Consider the following 18,247-nt stretch of genomic DNA (forward strand, 5'->3'; position numbering starts at 1 on the left):
CCATCTAAAAAAAAAAAAAAAAAAAAAAAAAAAAAAGAAAAGAAAAAAATTTGTGTCTCTGGGCCTCAGCCAAGTCCTACGAAACTGGAAACTCCTAGCATAGGGCTCAGTGATCTGGGCTGTCACAAGCCCTCTGGTGATGCATACTCGAGTTTGAGTACTACTGCTCCACACTAAACCTCCCACAAGAGAATCCCTTTATAACTTGGCCTAGAAACCAAACTAACATAGGAATGTTCCAAGGTGCTGGTTATGTCTGGACCCCTGACTGTGCCAAAGGCCCACCTGACATTTTGGTGCTACCTAATCCTTCATCAAGGCACACCTGGAGCTTTAAATATGCCTGTAAGTTTGGAGGGTAGGGAGAGGACATTTTTTAAAAGGAAAAATCTCCTCTTAATTTCCTCAAGTCTTTCTTGATGCAGTTTGTCACAATCTGACTGTTTTATTTGCTCTGTGTTTATGCTGACTGCCTGTACTGCCAAATTTCCACTGGTTAATATATTCTTAGTCATTTATTCCATCATTTATTCAACAAACATTTGTTGGGTGCCAAGTAGGTGACAGGCACAGTACTGGGCGCTGGTATTTGAGCAATGACTTAGAGAAGGCCAACTGCGTTTTTCTCTGAGCCCACAGTGAGCAGGCCATCAACAAGAAGCATGAAAAGTGCTGCCTAGGGGTAGGATGAGGCACTTAGAAAAAACAGAGGGAGGTCCCTCTCCCAGACTTGCAGACAGGAGGGCTGCTGGAGGAGGTACGGTTCCAGACACAGAACCCTGTCTACGGGGTAGACAGAAGTAGAATCCCTGTTCAGCTGAGGACCCAAGGCACGAATCTTAATTAGCCCAGGGAAGAGAGTGGAGCAGTGGCAGGTGATGTGGAAGACTGTTCCAGGATGAGAGAGCTGCACCTGGAGAAGAGAATGGTCTTAGCATGGGAAAGACTGAAGCGAGTTCAGAATGGCTGACCCCTCAAGTGGGAGATGAGACGTGAAGGGACAAAGGGCAGACGAGAAGGGCAGTAGGCTGAGCTAATGGGCTTCGTAGGCCTGGTTAGGGAGCTTGAACTTTATCCTTAGGAAATGGGAAACCATTTTAAGAAGAGACGTGATGTGAGGGAAAAACAATATATTAGCAGTGTCACTTCAGTACAAATGTGGCTTTATTTTGATACAATTCTTATATTGTTGGATATGTCATCACTGTTAATGCACTGTAAATTCCTGGGAGTTTTCCTCACTCCTTTCTTCCTATGCCCCTCTGAGGTGGCTGAGTGCGTTCTCCACCCGACCCCAGCCATTGCCTGCCCAGGTGAGTAAGAGCCCAGACTCTGTGAGCTCCTAGCCAGCGTAAGGCAGGACGGCAGGCAGTATATTTTACTCATTCGCATTGTTTCTCTTACCCGTGAGCAGATGTAGGTCACCTTCAGCATTGTCTCCTGCTCTTGGCTTTAGGGTGCCTGTCCTTGCTTGTGACGGTCCAGCACACAGAACGCTATGTCACCCTGTTTGCTTCTGTCATCCTCAAATGTGACTACACCACCTCTGCCCAGCTCCAGGACGTGGTGGTGACATGGCGCTTCAAGTCCTTCTGCAAGGACCCTATCTTTGACTACTACTCAGCGTGTGAGTATCCTTACCCCCTTGGCCATGTGTGGGGCCCAGACACCTCTGTGACATACTGTGGTTAGGGCTGAGGGATTAGTTAGGATTACAAATCTTGGTAGTGAGCAGAAGCCACAAAGATCACCTAATGCAGTTCCTCTGTTTATAGATAAACAAACGGAGTCCAGGTAGATGAAATAATGTATTCAAGGTCACATACTAGTTTATTTTACAATTTTTGTCCTGCTTTGTTCTCAAAAAAATTTAAAGAAACTCAGACATTAGGCAAAAGTCCTGCCTCCCTGTTCATTCCTGGTTCCATGCCAGCATGCTGAGCTGACGATGCAGGCCCGCCTCCCGTCACCCCCACCACCTTACAATGCCGGCAAGAAGACTCTACACTCAGCACAAATGACTAGGAGCCTCTTGCTTCCTGCTATATTCCCTTCCTCAGTCCGCCTTTGGGGAGATGGTCATTCCTCTGCTGACTAAGCCCTCCAGTGCCCCACAGGCAGCCCTTTAACTGTGGGAAGTCTCTTAGTGCTACACAACTCCCCCTTAGGGTTGGCCAGTCCTGCCTTTCAATAACAACTGCCCCCAGGCATGTGGGTTGTGCTGTCTGGATCAGAGCTCTTTCCTAGTTGCCCATTTCTGCCTTCTCTCAAAGAACAAAGGAACCCAGAACACCCCACTGTCAGCACCAAGACAATTAATTGTTTGGAGATTTTGAGAATAGAAGTAGACACCCTGTTCATAGGAAGAAAGGGAGAGGGAGGCATTAGTCTTTACTAATGACTACACCACCTCTGCCCAGCTCCAGGACATGGTGGTGACATGGTGCTTCAAGTCCTTCTGCGAGGACCCTAACTTTTACTTTTTGAGCTCTCGAGCTAATGTCTCACAATATGATGTGAGCAGAACCTCAAGAGCTGTCTGAGCCACCCACTGATCCTGCCATTGTCCCCAAAAGACTCCTCTCTAAATTGAGGCGTTGTTTCCTGGGGGTTACTCTTAAAATGCCTGGGTTAAATGGCCAGCGAGGAGAGGCTAGGGAAGCAGGCATTTGCCAGGGGCAGATTTAACAGCTCTCAGATTATATATATATATATATATATTTTTTTTTTTTTGAGATGGAGTTTCACTCTCGTTGCCCAGGCTGGAGTGCAATGGCGTGATCTCAGCTCATCGCAACCTCTGCCTCCGAGGTTCAAGTGACTCTTCTGCCTCAGCCTTCTGAGTAGCTGAGACTACAGGCATGCGACTTTATGTTTTAAGGGCAGGTAGATGAATTCCATGGGAGAAGAAGGAGGCTGGGGTGACTTTGAAAATGAGACAAAGGAAGTTGGAATAGGAGGTGGGGGATACAGCCGGCATGAAATCATGGCCTGTTAGGGGGTCAGGAGTCTGGCTGCTCAAAGTGTGGTGCCTGATATCACCAGGGAGCATATTAGAAATGAGAATCTCAGATACCACTCTAGACCTGCAGAATCAGGATCTTCATGATTAACAAGAGTCCCAAGGGATGCATAGTCTTGGGAAAAATTGAGACACTTCACTGTGTCTCACACCTGGAGCAGGAAAGGAACCTTTCGTTGTGGGAAACCCCTATAGCTGTGTGACTCTAGTGTGCCCTCTCTCCTCAGCATACCAGGCAGCTTTATCCCTGGGCCAGGACCCATCCAACGACTGCAACGACAACCAGCGGGAAGTTCGCATCGTGGCGCAGCGGCGGGGGCAGAATGAGCCTGTGCTGGGGGTAGATTACCGGCAGCGCAAGATCACCATCCAGAACCGTGAGTGCGGGGGAGGTGTCAGGGGAACTGGGGGTGGGGGGAGGTGCAGACACCAGGCCCGGCAGGCTGAGTCAGCATGGGATTTCCCATTTCTTTCTGCTGCCTGTTGGTCTACTTGGTCGCTGTCATTGTTTGAGGAAAGTGCCAGCTTCATAGAATGTGCTGCACCAGCTGAAGTTACTTCCCTGGAAGTTAGTCTCTGGACCAGAGGTTGTTCTGTTGCTATCTATAGCTTTGGCTAAAAGTCTAGGGGTGAGTGGTTTCCTTTGCTTTCCTGAGATTCAGGGCTAAGATGTGGATCAGATTTCTTTGATTCATTCCACAAATTGCTCTCGGGGCCTACTGAAACCCCAGGTCACTGAGTTTCCCTCTGGCTATTTCTGTTGTTCATATGGAAGGAAATAGGGGGCTCTGAGCAGATGACCACCTTGAGACCACTGTCCTCCACTGATAGAGAAAGAACACTGGGCTTGGACTAAAATGCCCCAATGAGAGTCCTAGTGCTTCCTCTCATTAGCTCAGTGACCAGTAATCAGTTATTATCTTTTTTTTTTTGAGACAGAGTCTTGCTATGTCACCCAGGCTGGAGTGCAGTGGTGCGATCTCGGCTCACTGCAAGCTCCGCCTCCCGGGTTCATGCCATTCTGCTGCCTCAGCCTCCCCAACAGCTGGGACTACAGGTGCCTGCCGCTACACCCGGCTAATTTTTTTGTATTTTTAGTAGAGACGGGGTTTCACTATGTTAGCCAGGATGGTCTCGATCTCCTGACCTCATGATCTGCCTGCCTCAGCCTCCCAAAGTGCTGGGATTATAGGCATGAGCCACCGCACCCGACCTGATCAGTTATTTTCTTTGGCTTCTGTTTCTTCATCTGAACGATGGGCATCGTGGTGTCTTCCTCCCTTCTCCAAAGTGAATATCTAGCATGATACGTGAGAGCTGTGTCCAAAGCCTGTCTATTCTCTGTGCCCTGGGCAGGGAGTAGTGGTGAGAGCCCTGGAGTCAGGTGCAAGTGTGCATCCCAATTCTGCATTTACAGGGTATGTGAACCTGGGCAAGTATCTACAATTTTTCAGCCTCAATTTCTATAAAATGGGACTTGCCATAGTACCTAGATCATAGAGATTTGTGGGGAGTAAGGTAATATGTATAAAGTATTTAGCAAACAGGAAGTGGGCAGTAAGTATTAGTTATCACTCCATATACTTTTGGATAAATGGCTTAGCTCCTCATATTTCTATTATGTAATCCACAGTCGCTGCCATAGATCAGCACAGAATTCAGAGCCTATTTCAATGGGCTTTATGTGCTGTGTTAAATAAATATTTGTTTGTTAAAAGGGGAAAAAGGGAAGAATACACCCAGTGGGCCACTCATGGTGGCCATAGCTACAATATCAAGGAATCAGTGAATATTCTGACTGTTTAAAGGGAGGTCACTTAACGGGAACCAGTTTAATAATTGCTTTCAGTTTTGTCTGTAACACTTAAGTCTGACCTTTTTTTTTTTTTTTTTTTTTTAAACTCGGCCTCTGATTTCCCCAAGCCAGCCCTCAGCTTTAGGGTACATCTGTCCTTCTTTTCTAGTCTCCAGGGGCATCTCTAAAGATCCAAGGTGGTTCTGCCTTTTCCAAAGCCAGCAGAATTTGTTCTTCTCTGACCTCAAAGTTTCAAGCCTCTTTAATTAGCAAATTACTTGTACAGTTTCTGAAGGATGGAAATCCCCATAGTAGCTAGTCCCTGCTCTTATTTTTTTTTCTAAAAACATGAAGGTAAATACCTTCCACTACTTCCATTCCCAGCCACTTTTGGCTCAAACCCTGCTTCGTTCTTACTCCCACAGGAATACGTTAGTATTCCCCTCTGTTTTTATTTCTGTCTCCAGGCTTGTTGGGACTTCTGGAGTCCTTGTGTTCTGACACTTTGTTGCCTATGCTTGCATCATTTGAGATGACCCTGTCAAATCAGTCCTTAGATCCTTTAAAACATTAACATATCTGAATACCCTTCTTACTCTGACATCCCTCAAATACTCTTTATGTCTCCAATAAAAATTAGAGCAGATTTACAATACACATCATGCCCCGAGGGGGAATTTTTTAAAAGCACTTTCACCATTTTTCCAAGTCTAGGGTAAGCTTATTTCTGGGAAAGGTAGTGGGTTTGGAAAATAGTGGGTAGGAAAAAATTGTAGGTATTGACGTAGAAAGAGAAGGAAACAGAAGTCCTAAAGTTAGGTCCACTGATGCGTGACCTTGCATTTTTGTTTCATTTCCTCAATAAACATTTCTTGACAAACAGATAATAAAGAATTGCAGATATTACAACCAACTTAGCAGGAGCAAGTCTGTAACGCTAAGGTTCCGTGGCTCTGGTACTTACTGTGGGTGGGGGAACTGGAACTGCCACTGCACTTCACACAGAGGCTGCCCTGATGCCTTTGACTGGATTTTAAACCCTTTCAGGACAGAAAAGGGTTTTGTTTCTCTTTATATCTCCTCGGTGCCTGATATAGTGCTGGACCCACAAAAGGGCTTTAGTGAATATTGATTGACTTTGCTAAACTTGAACATAAATATTAACCATTCATTTTAAGTTCCTTGTAGATGCTGGATATTAGACATTTGTCAGATGGATAGATTGCAAAAATTTTCCCCCGTTCTGTAGGTTGTCTGTCCACCCTGATGATCCTATAAGTGGAAGCTGGATGATGAGAATGCCTGGACACATGGGGGGAACGATACACACTGCGGCCTGTTGGAGGGTTCGGGGGTGTAGGAGGGAGAGCATCAGGAAGAACAGCTGTTGGATGCTGGGCTTAATACCTAGGTGATGGGATGATCTGTGCAGCAAACCACCATGGCTCACATTTACCTGTGTAACAAACCTGCACATACATCCCTGACCTTAAAATTTAAAAAAACAAAAGTGAATGTACAGCAAATATATATATATATAAACCCTTCATCTATCCTAATGTAGGTATACAACACTGCGTGCCCACAAGAACTGAAACTCTTCTTGAGTTACAATTACTCTTAAAATACTGGCATTTTATCTTTATTCAAGTTCATCTCATACCTGTCCTTCAGGATCCAGAGATAACTGCTCATTTTAGGCTGACAAGGGACCTAGAATCTGGAGTTTTTCTACCCAATTTAGAGAAGACAGGAAAGCTTGGTGGGTACGAGTACTAGAGAGATGTGGGTTTGAACCTACCTCTGATGAGCATTGTCTGTATGTTATTAGGCCAGTTCCTTTGAGTCTTGATTTTCCTCATCTGAAATGCAGCTAAATAATCATTTCCACTGTACCAGTTGGGATTAGGTCTGATTGTGAGGAAGTAAAAGCCCCATATACTGGCAACTTAAACAGTATTTTATGTTTAACTTTTTTTTGAGATAGGGTCTCACTGTGTTGCTCAGGCTGGAGTGTATCAGCACATTCATAGCTCACTGCAGCTTCAACTTCCTGGGCTCAAGCGATCCTCCCCCTTTGGTCTCCAGAGAAGCTGGGACTATAGGTACATGCCACCATGCCTGGATAATTTATTATTATTATTTTTTGTAAATACAAGATCTCGCCATGCTGCCCAGGTCTTGAGGCTGTCACAGGTTAGACACCAGTGCTCTCTCTTCTGACACTGGCACTTTCTCCCTCCTTACTGTGTAGGAGCAGATCTTGTGATTAATGAAGTGATGTGGTGGGACCATGGAGTGTATTACTGCACCATTGAGGCTCCAGGGGACACATCAGGAGACCCCGATAAGGAAGTAAAGCTCATCGTCCTGCGTAAGTGCTACTGGAGCTTTCTATTCAGTCTGCCTCACTGCCGTAACACTTTTACTCACAGGAAAAAAACAGAAATAAACAAGCCTAAGTTCTTGTCATTGGATTATCAACCTCTGAAGTTCCCTTATCAAAGCTAAACTTTTAATTTTTTGCCGACATATTGCTGAACTTTAACCTGTAGGTCAAGGGCTCTGTTTATGAGACCTCTAGGACATCAGAGCTGGAAGTATTCCCCCTGAATGTTTAGTTCAGCCCCTTCTTGGCTTCTCCCCTGCAGACTGGCTGACCGTGATCTTCATCATCCTGGGAGCCCTCCTCCTCCTGCTGCTGATTGGAGTGTGCTGGTGCCAGTGCTGTCCTCAGTATTGCTGCTGCTACATCCGCTGTCCCTGCTGTCCCGCCCGCTGCTGCTGTCCTGAGGAAGGTGAGAGGGGACAGACAAGCAGTGGAATGGAGTGGATTAGGGACCAGGACTTGAAGCAGATCAGCTTCAAGTGCCAGGTCAAAGGTTCTTCCAGGTTCTCTCCTCCATGCCGTTCTCCCATCACAGGGTCAGAGGACATTAGCCTCAGCCCTGAAAATGATGCTTAGGGAGGCTAGGGAGCCACATGGAAGGTGGCTGAAATGAGGACATTTGCTTGTCCACTCTCAGGCTGCCTAAAGCATCTCTCAGATAGCTCTGCCTACCGATGGCATTTCCTCAGCAGCCCTGATGTGCCTGTGCTTCAATCTTCATTCCTAGCACTGACCTCATTTGGACATAAGGTGGGCTGGAGCGAGTGGTTTAAATAAGCCAGTAAGAGAGAAGACCACTTGTAAAGGAAAACAAAACTGTTTTTTCCTATTCTCACATGCCATTCAATACTTCGGACACCAAGTGTGTGTGTGTTTTCCCCACACAAAAAGGAATTCTTCAGCAGACACCAACTGAATGTCCTATAATTTAACTCAATTCTGATGCTATTTACCTGGAAATTGCACCAGACCCCACAGGTGGAAGGCTTAGTCCCACAAGACCACCCCCTACTTCAGACGCCAACTGCAGTTACAACTAGTAGGTTGTCACCTGTGCTTCTGAGGAAATGGCTATAAATTGGCAGTTACCACGACCCTTTCCTCCAGTTCAGTTAATTTGCTAGAGCAGCTCACAGAATTTAAGGAAACATTTTACTTATGTTTACCCACTTATTACAAAGAATATTTAAAAAAATACAAGTGAACAGCCAGATGAAGAGATGTATAGAGCAAGGTATGTGGGAGCGGGGCGGGGCTTCCATGTCCTCTCCAGGTGTGCCACCCTCCCAGTACCTCTGTCTTTAGCAACCAGGAAGCTCCCCCAACCCAGTCCTTTTGGGTTTTTATGGAGACTTCATTACATAGGCATGATTGATTAAGTCATTGGCTATCGGTGATCAGCTCAACCTTCAGCCACTCTCCCCTCCCTAGAGGTCAGGAGGTAGGGATGATTTCTGTTTCTTTTTTTATTTTCCTCCTTAACTTAATTTTTGGCTGCCACCTCCAGGTTTTCTGACTCAATTGGTCCAGGGTAGGACCTGAGAATTTTTATTTCTCTAGCAATCAAAATGAGTGACTGAGGCCTAAGTCTCAGATCATTGAGGTTTATTGAGCTAGCTTGAGGGCATACCCAGGGAAAAAACATAAGTCACAGATGCATCTGTGACTGTTTTTTTTTTTTCCAACGAGGTTCCCAGGAGGTTTAGTGTTTATAATTTTCCTTAAGAAGTGGGGGACAGCAATGAAACAAATGATTATACACTCGTGAAACTTTAGTTAGTGCCCAGCAAATCTATATTGTACATAAGATAAAGTGAATATTAGAAAAGGGGAAAAGAGGAATTAGACTTGATCTTGTCTTTGTTCTGTACCTGGGAAGATAAGCTAGTAATTGACCTTATCCACGTGGAGTCTTTTGAAAGGGCTGGTCACTGTGGGTGGGGATATAATGAGACGAGTCTGACCTCGCATCCTGTCATGGCCATGAACTTAGCTTCCAAGGTTTCTCTGGGGTCCCCTTGGCCAAGAAGGGGTCTGTTAGTCATTTGGGGGCTTAGAACTTTATTTGTATTTCTTATCTCAAAAGTTCCCAGGTGATGTGCTGCTGCTGGTAGAGGGGCCACACTTTGAGAATCCTTGAGTTAGGGCAAGGGAAGAGGGAGCAGATGATCTTGCTTTCAATGTAATCTTCCTTTGGACTAATGTCTGATCCTTTAAAACAGAACTGTAACAGAATTATGCCATAAAAAATGTTGGCTACAGAATACATGGTAAAGGCAAAATAATACAAAATTATTCTATAAAGATATTTTCTTGGTCAAATGGATGGAATAGTGCCAACTGCGTTAAATAGAAGGTTTTTAATTTTTTTTTTTGGCTTTTGTTTTCAATAACATTTCCTCTTCCTAATGATCTAAATAAAGTACTATATTGTAGGAAATTTGAGAAATTCAGGAAAATGTAATGACTCATCTGAGTACCCAGAGATAACACTTTTATCAGTTTGAGCCATTTGAAAGGAAATGTTTTTAGGGAAAAATAATGAATGACCTATTAAGATAGAAACAAAATCTGATCTACAATGTGAAGAAAGTCGGTGGCCTGAGTCTGGTTTCGGGACTATGCTCCAAAGTTGCTGTCTTACAGGAAAAGAGAACTAACTTCTATTGGATGTCTGACATGTAGTCCCCTTGCATACATTTCCTCACTGAATCCTCACAACCACCCTAGAAGGCAGATGTCATCCCTATTTAACAGACAGGAGACCAAAGGTCAGAAAAGCCCCACAGCTAGGAAATAGCAGTGGCTTTGCAGAGTCGAATCCATGTTCATCTGACTTGTGAAAGTCTGCATTCCTATAGCAGAGACTGCCGCAGTCTCTGTAGGTGGATCACTGTGGGATTGGCTAAGACACCATAGGAGGGGAAAAGTTACGGAGGATGCAACATTGGACTGCAGGGCTCCCTACCTTTCAGGGACCTGAGGGAGGAGGCCGTGGAGAGGTCACTGTCACTGGAGTCAATGCAGGATGAGATAAGAAAAACCCGCCCAAGATGGCTGCTTAGACTCCCTAGGTTCGTGGGGCACTAAAAGCAGGCAAGACTGGGGACAAAGCTAACACAGATGATAAGTGCATCCGTTATTAGTAAACTAATAAATGGAGGTTCTGGGGGAGAGTTGTTTCTCCTGAGGGATTAGGTTCATTTTTAAAAACTAGTAAAATCAAGAACTGCAGACCACAAAGATCCCTGAACTTGGGCCGATGATGTCACTTTCAAAGTGAGTCACTGGAGCAGACTGTCCTGAGAAGTTTGTTGACAAGAAGAATTGCATGGAAGGGCATGAGTTATTAAAGAAAGCTCTTTGGTTAGAGGAGTAAGGGGTTATTGTTGGTGTTTGGAGAATAAGGTGATCCTAAACATGTTTATAAGCAACGAACCAAGGTTAATATCAAGTGAGTAAAGTGAAGCATTAAGAAGTGAGGTGGTCACTGATGAGTGATGAAGCTGGTAGGAGTGGCCTCAGCCCTACAAGGAAAGAACTGGCCTTAGAGAGTGGAAGGGAAAGGGAAGCAGCCTAGCCTCTGAAGACAGAAAGGAAGTCATTAAAATGTGGAGGATGATTAAGATGTAAGGGAGGAAGCTGAGGGAGCTCACGTCTTCCGACTCAATTTCAGCAAATCAAAATTCTAGATGCAGAAGGAAGCTTCAAGAAACATGTCAGTGATTCTTGAACTTCTTTGATCACATCCCACCTCCCCAACCTGCTCCCACTTTCTAGTGAGAGTTAAAAAAGGATTAGAGAGGAGAAAAATGAAAATATGACCAAATTTTAGTAACCCTTGATAGTTCACCTAGTAGTGGTAAACAGCCCTCAGTAGGACCTAAAGGTAGACGTTTTTGAAATGGAAACGTACTTTTTCTGTGAAAACTGGAGAAACGCCTTTCATCCCTAGAGCAGTTACTGGCCCTCCTTACTGCAGAACCTCCAGGCATGCCCTGCAGTATGCCACAGCCACAGTGAGAATCTCTGATGTCTCCTGCCCCATCTCCTTCCACCTCACAGCTGAAGGAAGTGAAATCGAGGGAGGTTTTTCCACAATTACTGTGTTACAGCCTGTTAGCAGTGGGCCCTGGACTAAACCTAGGTTTCTTGGCTCCATGTTCAGGGCTGGTTCCTCTTCCTCAATAGAGATGAAGTCATTAGCAAAAAGTTCACTGGCAGGGGAAGACCTAAGAGGTGGGGAATGTTTAAGTTGCTGCTCTAGAGAAGGGAATGCATGTTTGAGAGGTAAAAAAGGAAAGCCCTATTGGGAGGAGGGCTATTTGAGGTCAGTTGCCTGGTTGGGACCCAGAAGCATCTGCTGGTGGTTGCCTAAAGCTAAAATGACGAGAGTTCAAAGAGGCATGGGATTCTAGGAAGCACCTGAGGATGTCCCAGAAATGACTGGTCAGTCAAATCAGGGAGGACTGGTAGTTTTGGAGAAAGCAAATAGACTGAATGACCATAGGTTAAAAGAAGGGCAAGGGCTGGGCGTGGTGGCTTACGCCTGTAATCCCAATACTTTGGTAGGCCAAGGCAGGTGGATCGCCTGAGGTCAAGAGTTCAAGAGCAGCCTGGCCAACATGGTGAAACCCCATCTCTACTAAAAATACAAAAATTAGCAGAGCATGGTGGCGGGCGCCTATAATCCCAGCTACTTGGGAGGCTGAGATAGAAGAATCACTTGAACCCTAGAGGCGAAGGTTACAGTGAGCCGAGATGGTGCCATTGCACTCCAGCCTGGGTGACAGAGCAAGACTCCGTCTCAGAAAAATAAATAAATAAATATATAATAAAAGAAGAGCAAGAATGGGTTCTGTAAGAGTGGAGGGGGGATGGTAAGGGATGGTGAACAAAGTGTTGTTGAGAGTCCTCAGCAGTCAATTCCAAGTTGATTCCTACATTGTTGAAACAGGGAGCTTGTTGAAAATACAAATTTTCTTGCCTTGCATTAGACCAACTGAAGGAGGGTCCCTGGGAATGAGGCTCAGAAAGCTGTAGTTTTAAGGGTGACTAAGGCAGACTTTACTCCACTGAGGTTAAGAGATAACTTATTGGGAGTCTTTTGCAGCTTTGTTGCCTTGTCCAGGTTTCTTACTTTTATTGCCTATCTGATTCCCCATTAGGTGAGCAACAGATACCCCTGAGAGCCTAGACATCCCGTGAGGCTGTTTTCAGGGATGCGGGGGAAGGCAGGCAAGAGAAAAACTCAAAGACTGTGTCTTCCATCCTATTTCATTAGTTTTAGTGCAACAAGGAAGGGGGAGACCCTGGAAAAAAGGTTGTAGTAACTAAGGAAGCAGGTGAGTTAATCTCTGGACTGTGTGAAAAAACTCGGGGAAATGTCAGAAACACTCATGGAGGATCTGGAAGGGTTGTTAGAGAGTTATTTGTGGAGGGGGTCCCTTTAGTGAAAAAAATCATTTGAGGAGCAAAGAGGAAGCACAACTCTGCCTTTCTCCCTGATTGAAGGAAGCAGGAGAAGGAGTGGCTAAATGGGAATAGGACCATCTGGAAGAGGCGAGGATTCCATTAAAGGGGTACAGTGGGTAGGGTTGTTCTCCTTGGAATCAGATGTCCCCAGGCCATGGAAGGAGAGACTAGTCTGGAGTGGACTTTGAAAGGGCTGTAGCTTAGTTAGAGAGAGGTAAATTGAGGAGGTGCCTGCAGGGAAGGTTTTTTGCTTCATCACAGAAAATAAAGGAGTCTGGGGACTCGGTGGTATGGCACACAAAGAGCGTAGGCTTGAGCATCGCACAGGTTCACATCCTGGCTCTGCCAGTCTAGCTGTGGGACCTTAGGCTGGGAAGGTAATCTCTCTGAGCCCAACTTCCTCATTGGATTCCCAGATGAAGAGATTTTTCAGAGAACTAGTTAGCTTATGTAAGGTAAATTACATGTATAAGGCTGGGCATTCCAGTATGTGTGTTGGTGGTGGCCAGTAGAGGGAGCTGGGGAGCGGCAGCTCTGCAGAGGGAGAGGGCAGCTCTGAGCCTGTGGACCTGTCTTCAGGGAGGCTCGAGGCTATCAGTTGGCATGAAGGTGTAGCTGCTGGGGGAGCTGCAAGTTTGCATCTGATTTCCTCCAGGCTAGGCTGTGACTCACACTGAGGGTTGACGCTCCGGACACTTCTGGGGACTCTCTTACAACCACTTCCTGTTGTGCTGGGAGTTTCATACTGGAATCACTGGGCAGCCCACTGGATGACCCCTTTGCTGCTGGCCTTGGCAAACCCTACACCCTATGTGACTGTGTTCAGGATGCCAGCTTTCTGCCCCCTTCTATGCCTGGGCCCTGCTGTTTTAGGGGTGGCCACAGGGCCCAGGGAAGCAAGGAGGAACTGAGAATGCCAGGCTGGGGCCTATCCTTGTTCACACTGAGGCCGGCACTTCCTGCCCTCAACATATAGGTACGCGTCCAACACGCATGGATAGGCAGAGCACTTAGGAAACATGAGGCACTCAGCCACAACTACCCCAAAATAGAAAAGCATGAACAAAAACAATGAAATGCTTTTGTTTTTAATTAGTACTCACTGTGGGTTGTATGCCTCAGACCAGCCCCACCTAAGGGGCTGGAGTGACATTTCTATGGATCCTTGTACTACTTTTTTATATGATTTTCTTTGCCATAAAGGAAATAGTATTTCTCATCCCCCTTCCCTGCCTCTACCCCACCCCTTAGAAATTCCCCTACTTAGGGACAATCTCAATAAGGTGAGGAGAAGAGTAGAAAGGACCCACTGGAATCTACTTGAGCTTTTTGCACACCCTTGCCTTCTTCCCACAAATTTTCTTCCATCCAGGGTTGGCGTGCCAGCTAGAAACACTCTTCCATATAATTGCCAAGTAATTCTGCCCATTATCTTCAGTATCATGCCCTTCCCTTTTTCTTTCACTCTTCGAGCAGATGCCACCAGGCCCTGACTCACAGCCTCCTCTAAGTCCTTTGCATCTGTACCTTCTGTTTCTGGCCTTTGGCTTCTAGTTTTGTTGGCCTATGGCCCAGTAATTCATTGCATGCTAGTATCCATGAATCTACCTATGCATTTTGGGTGACCTTAGGAATGGGCAAGATGATGAAATGATTTTGAGGCTAGGAAGTCATGTTTTAAGAATATACTTTCCTGGGATACAGAAGTTGCAGTCTTGAAGAGAATTTAGTTCCAGCTCCTTGCCAGGGGGACATTTAATTTACTACCCCCTTAACCCTTACTCCCATGCAAGATAGGTGAGAACGGACAAGAGAAGCTGGCCTCTTGCAGGGCCCCTAGGTGGAGAGAAGTGAAGTGGGAGGTGTGGGACTTGCCTGGCTGAGGGTCTGCATTTCTCCTTCTTCCCCTGCAGCCCTGGCCCGCCACCGCTACATGAAGCAGGCCCAGGCCCTAGGTCCTCAGATGATGGAAAAACCCCTGTACTGGGGGGCGGACAGGAGCTCCCAGGTTTCATCTTATCCAATGCACCCGCTGCTGCAGCGAGGTAAACTCTTCCAGAGATTTGGGGTAGGGGAGGGCAGAGGGCAAGGGCAGGAACATGGGCTACATCAAGGCCTCCGTGACCAATGTGGCGGGCATCTTCATGATGGAGGATGGGAGGGAGTCATGCTAACCAATGTCACATTTTGATGTCCTGATTCTGAGGTGTATGTTTTGGGCCATTTGTTCTATATGTCATGTCCTTGTTTCCATTCAGATTTGTCCCTGCGGTCCAGCCTCCCTCAGATGCCAATGACCCAGACCACCAATCACCCTCCCATCACCAATGGTGTCCTGGAGTATTTGGAGAAAGAACTGCGGAACCTCAACCTGGCGCAGCCTCTGCCCCCTGACCTCAAAGCCAGATCTGGCCATCCCTGCAGCATGCTGTCCTCCCTGGGCTCCGAGGTCGTGGAACGCAGAATCATCCACCTGCCCCCACTGATCAGAGACCTGTCATCCTCAAGGAGGACCAGTGACTCCCTGCACCAGCAGTGGCTCACCCCAATTCACTCCAGGCCCTGGGATCTCAGAGATGGGAGAAGGCAGCACCATTACCCTGATTTCCACCAGGAGCTCCAGGACCGGGGGCCAAAGTCTTGGGCATTGGAAAGAAGAGAACTGGACCCATCGTGGAGTGGAAGGCACCGTAGCTCTAGGCTGAATGGGTCACCCATACACTGGTCAGACAGGGACAGCCTAAGCGATGTCCCCTCGTCCAGCGAGGCACGCTGGCGGCCGAGCCACCCTCCTTTCAGGAGCCGCTGTCAGGAGAGGCCCCACAGGCTCAGCCCCCGGGAGAGCACTCAGAGGCACGGGAGACGACGCAGGCACCGCAGCTATTCTCCTCCCCTGCCCTCCGGCCTCAGTTCCTGGAGCTCTGAAGAGGACAAGGAGAGGCAGCCCCAGAGCTGGGGGGCCCATCGCTGCCGCTCGCACTCCCCACACTGGCCCGAGGAGAAGCCACCTAGCTACCGCTCACTGGATGTCACTCCAGGCAAGAATAGCAGGAAAAAAGGGAGTGTGGAGAAGCGCTCGGTGAGCCTGGGGCATCCTGCTGAGGGTCGGGCATGGGCAGAGAGGACCCTCCAGCCAGGCATGACCACAGCCAACACAGGCTGCCTCTCATTCTGCCACAGAGGGTGCCTCCTCCCTGTTTTGCCCAAATTACACTGTGGGCTGGGTGGACTACCTCTTGCTAAAGCTAAAGAAATCAAGCGCGTGCAGAGTGCAGGGGAGAGTTCGCTGCCTGTGAAGCGCCTTCTCACCATCGCTTCGGCTGTCATCGCAGTCCTGTGGGGCAAGCCAAGCGGGGTCACGGGAGAAAATAAGGCTCAGCATGATTAAGCACCTTGCAAGCTATGAGCTAGGACTTGAATGCAGGTCGTTGTGGCTAAAGCCTCACCTCCTTTCACAGCTGCTTTGCTTTCTTTAGTTAGCAACCCATTTCCATACCCCAAATTAGAACACTGGGCCTGACAGAAGACGCTTGTTAAGTCAGCATTCAAGGCCCTGGTATATGTGAGGTTGGGACCCTCTGAGACATCCCCTGGAAGGGACCATTAAACTGATTTTTAAAACCCTGATATTCCATATACAGGCCAAAACATTAAGATTCTGTGGATAGGCAAGATGCCAATGGGTGCCAGACATAGTTAAAAGGGGAACACAGAAGGGCGTAGGCCTTTAGGGCCTCTGGATGCAGATCTTTTGTGTTGTTTTAAAGAAGTGACTTTAAAAATTATTTGGGGCTGGGCGCAGTGGCTCACGCCTGTCATCCCAGCAGTTTGGGAGGCCGAGGCAGGTGGATCACCTGAGGTCAGGAGTTCGAGACCAGCCTGGCCAACATGGTGAAACCCTGTCTCTGCTAAAAATAAAAAAAAAAATTAGCTGGGTGTGGTGGCAGGTGCCTGTAATCCCAGCTACTTGGGAGGCTGAGGCAGGAGAATTACTTGAATCTGGGAAGAGGAGGTTACAGTGAGCTGAGATCGTGCCATTGCACTCCAGCCTGGGTGACAAGAACAAAACTCTGTCTAAAAAAAAAAAAAAAAAAATTTAATTAATACATCCAAATGACAGCATTCCTTTAATGTTGCCACTTTGCAAAGCTATGTTGCCATTGCTCAAAAACATTAATAAACTGCCTCAGAGCCAACTTACAGGCTACCCATGAAGATCTTTTCTCTATTTGACCAAAATCCTTTTCTCTTTTGCTTCTGTTGAGATAGTCAAAGGTATATGCAGTAGCTCTGAAAGAAGTTCCCGGAGCAGAGAGATATTATAAAAGAAGAACTGTAGTCTCTCACAGGTTTTGAAGGATACAACTCTCATTTGGAAGTACATGTTCTGCTGTGAGTTTTTTAAAAACTCAATCACACACATGGTGTGTGCAAAGGAGCAGGCCTCTTAGGAGAGCCACAGTGCTGCTCTTTCTAGAGCAGAACCTTGGTGAGAGTGATTTGTGAGGAAGGTAGCAAAGACCAGCAGGCATTTCTGTAATAATCAATGGCAATTATATCATCTTCTCACACATGTCCCTTGAGTGATAAGGATCAACAATAGTGAAAATAGCTACTCCTTACTAAGCGGTACTGAGTTATAGACATCTTATATAACATCTTACTTGATCCTCACAACCACCCTGTGTGTTTTGTACTATTATCCTCATTTACAGATGATACAACTGTTTCTTCTGTGTTACCAGTAAGAAAATTACATCCTGAAAGAAAACACAGTCAAAGCTGGGACAGTCACACCTCCTTTACTCATGTTGTGACTAAACCAGGTCTCTTCATTATAACAATAACAACAACAAAGTTAAGATCCAGTTTTGGACCCCAAATCTATAGGCTATCTTCTTCTAAGTTAAATTATTTTCTGTAAGTTAAATTATGTGGCTTCTTGTAAGTGAGAGAAGGGTGAGGAACACCAGTTATATTCCAGACACTGGATAAGCCCTTTAAGCCCTTTCCAAACTTTCTTTTTTTCTTTTTGAGACAGAGTCTTGCTCTGTCGCCAGGCTGGAGTGCAGTGGCGCGATCTCGGCTCTCTGCATCTTCCGCCTCCCCAGTTCAAGCGATTCTCCAGCCTCAGCCTCCTGAGTAGCTGGGACTACAGGCATATGCCAGCACGCCTGGCTAATTTTTGTGTTTTTAGTATAGACAGGGTTTCACCATGTTGGCCAGGATAGTCTCAATCTCTTGACCTTGTGATCCACCTGCCTCGGCCTCCCAAAGTGCTGGGATTACAGGCATGAGCCACCGTGCCTGGCCTCCAAGTTTCATTTCATTTAATCCTCACAACTATGGGAGGCTCAGAGAGGTTGAGTAGCATGCCCAAAGCCACACAGCCAATAGGGAGTGAAGCTCAGGTTTGAATTGCACTTTGATTCTCAAGCCTGTGCCCTTTCTGCCTCCTTAGAGAAGTATAGTCAAGTGCAGTGGCATGTACCGATAGTCCCAGCTACTCAGAAGGATAGGAGGATCACTTGAGCCCAGGTTCTAGGCTCAGTGAGCCATGATTGCA

At 46.6% G+C, this 18,247-nt stretch overlaps 1 protein-coding gene across 3 annotated transcripts in view; it reads left to right on the plus strand.

The window, feature by feature from the left end:
• The window catches only part of ILDR1 (immunoglobulin-like domain containing receptor 1), a 35,330-nt gene that overhangs the window by 14,255 nt on the left and 2,828 nt on the right, over positions 1-18,247 (plus strand). Inside the window, exons 2-7 of one of the 3 annotated variants that reach the window (XM_011971585.1) lie at positions 1,457-1,627; positions 3,250-3,399; positions 7,072-7,191; positions 7,469-7,615; positions 14,595-14,726; positions 14,940-15,760. In XM_011971585.1, coding sequence (XP_011826975.1) covers positions 1,457-1,627; positions 3,250-3,399; positions 7,072-7,191; positions 7,469-7,615; positions 14,595-14,726; positions 14,940-15,760 — 1,541 coding nt within the window. The remainder of the gene's footprint in view (positions 1-1,456; positions 1,628-3,249; positions 3,400-7,071; positions 7,192-7,468; positions 7,616-14,594; positions 14,727-14,939; positions 15,761-18,247) is intronic. The other 2 variants (XM_011971586.1, XM_011971587.1) reach the window with 2 other exon arrangements.

The sequence above is a fragment of the Mandrillus leucophaeus genome, unplaced genomic scaffold, assembly GCF_000951045.1.
Source record: "Mandrillus leucophaeus isolate KB7577 unplaced genomic scaffold, Mleu.le_1.0 Scaffold123, whole genome shotgun sequence".
Lineage (NCBI taxonomy): Eukaryota > Metazoa > Chordata > Mammalia > Primates > Cercopithecidae > Mandrillus > Mandrillus leucophaeus.